The sequence below is a fragment of the Penaeus monodon genome, chromosome 23 (genome assembly GCF_015228065.2).
Source record: "Penaeus monodon isolate SGIC_2016 chromosome 23, NSTDA_Pmon_1, whole genome shotgun sequence".
In the NCBI taxonomy this organism is placed as follows: Eukaryota; Metazoa; Arthropoda; class Malacostraca; order Decapoda; family Penaeidae; genus Penaeus; species Penaeus monodon.
Window position 1 is genome coordinate 31,385,372 of NC_051408.1, and position 1,619 is coordinate 31,386,990.

General features: G+C 65.7%; 1 protein-coding gene across 1 annotated transcript in view; it reads left to right on the forward strand.

Annotated features, from left to right (window-relative positions):
* LOC119587929 (serine-rich adhesin for platelets-like) overlaps positions 1-1,619 on the forward strand; it is a gene marked incomplete at both ends in the record, with an annotated part of 68,313 nt that overhangs the window by 59,826 nt on the left and 6,868 nt on the right. Inside the window, 2 exon segments of the mRNA XM_037936639.1 lie at positions 1-1,275; positions 1,408-1,580. Of these exon segments, the coding sequence (XP_037792567.1) occupies positions 1-1,275; positions 1,408-1,580 (1,448 nt within the window).

A 1,619-nucleotide genomic window follows, 5' to 3' on the forward strand; every position in this document is an offset into this window, starting at 1 on the left:
CAGCCCGAGGCGCCTGCCATGGTGGGAAGCGCCGGTCTGGACACAGTTCGCGCCCGCTGCTGCCCCCTCGCGCCCTCCGACGACCTCGCCGGCGACGACGCCATGATTCACCAGTCCGACAAGTCCCCAACCATCACCGTCACCACCACAACCACCACGTCCACCACAGACATGACTGACGGCGAGATGGAGAACCTGAACCAAGTGAATGGCAACACCGTGGTGTCGCCCGCCAGCACCGAGGATTCGGGGGTCAACCTGACCTCGTCCTACACGGAGGACACCGCCGCCACGGACGCCAGCGCCGGCGTCAGGGACTCGCCCTCGAAGTCGAGCTGCACCAACATCGAGCGGCCGTCGCCCAACTGCGCCATCTACGACTTCAAGCACCAGGACACCGACACCGAGGAGGCCGCCGCAAACACCGCAACCAGCACTGACACTGCCGCCTGTCAGGCCAACCTCAACCTGGTGGAGTGCGACCCTGCCAGGAACCGAATCTACCAGGTGCGCAGACGGGGCGTCAGGAGCGTCGTCAGGACCTCGGCGCGCACACGGCTGGAGTTCAGCTGCGACGAGGAGGTGGACCACGAGGCGCTGCAGAAGATCATCGACTCAGCCATCCTGGACCCCGACTGGCTCAACTCCAACATGCCCAGCGACTCGGAGGCGAGCGCCACGGAGGACGAGGCGCCCCTGCAGGAGCACATGGACACCGGGAGCGACGGCGGCACCCCAGGCCATCCCCACCCCCAGCAAGAGGACCAGGTCGCCGCCCAGAACCAGCCCCTCCACCAGGAGGCCCAGAGGACCATCAGCAAGGAGTCGATCACCCGGCTGGTGAGCGATGCCGAGCGACTGGTTCGCGAGCCGCCTGAGGGCGACCAGCCAGCGCCCATGGTGTCTCCCCGGCCGCACCAGCTGCCGCTCAACATGGGCCCCTGCAAGGGCGCGATGGGCAGCAAGCAGGCCCGCGTGAGGCAGTGGCTGGCGTCGCAGCGCCGCGAGGCCCGCCTCTCCACCACCTGCGTTATGGACTCCTGCGACGCCTCGGGCGAGCTGACCACGGGTGAGAGCGACATCGAGTCGTGCACGTCGGAGGACATGGACGCGTCCACTGCCACCCAACACGCCGTCTCGACGCGGGGCTCCGTGCGGGGCTCGCAGAAGGGCTCCCTCAGGGGGTCCCGGGACCCGCTGCCGTCCACGGACAACACGCCCACCGCGGAGAAGGCCGCCGCCGTGCCGAGCCCGAGCGACGCTGCCCACCCCAAGGTAAGCCTGGCCGAACTTTTGTTTTGTGCAGCTTACAGTTATGAAATGCCTGATTGCTGTGTGTTGCTCTTGAGGCGACGATTTTTTCTCAATTATATTTTCGCAAGCCTTAACCTGTGTAACTTGCCGCAGGTGGTTCTTCGTTCTCGCAAGCGTCGTTCCGGCGAGCAGCGGCCGTGCAGCGTGAGCGAGCTGTACCAGCTGGCTACCCGTCTGGACCTGGCGCCGTTCTCCGTGTCCGAGACCGCCCTTCACAACCTGCTCACTGCCACGCCCGAAACGCCCACCAACGACAACCAGGCCTTGTAAGTGTTTCATGCATTGTTTTGGGGGGTAATAAAGAG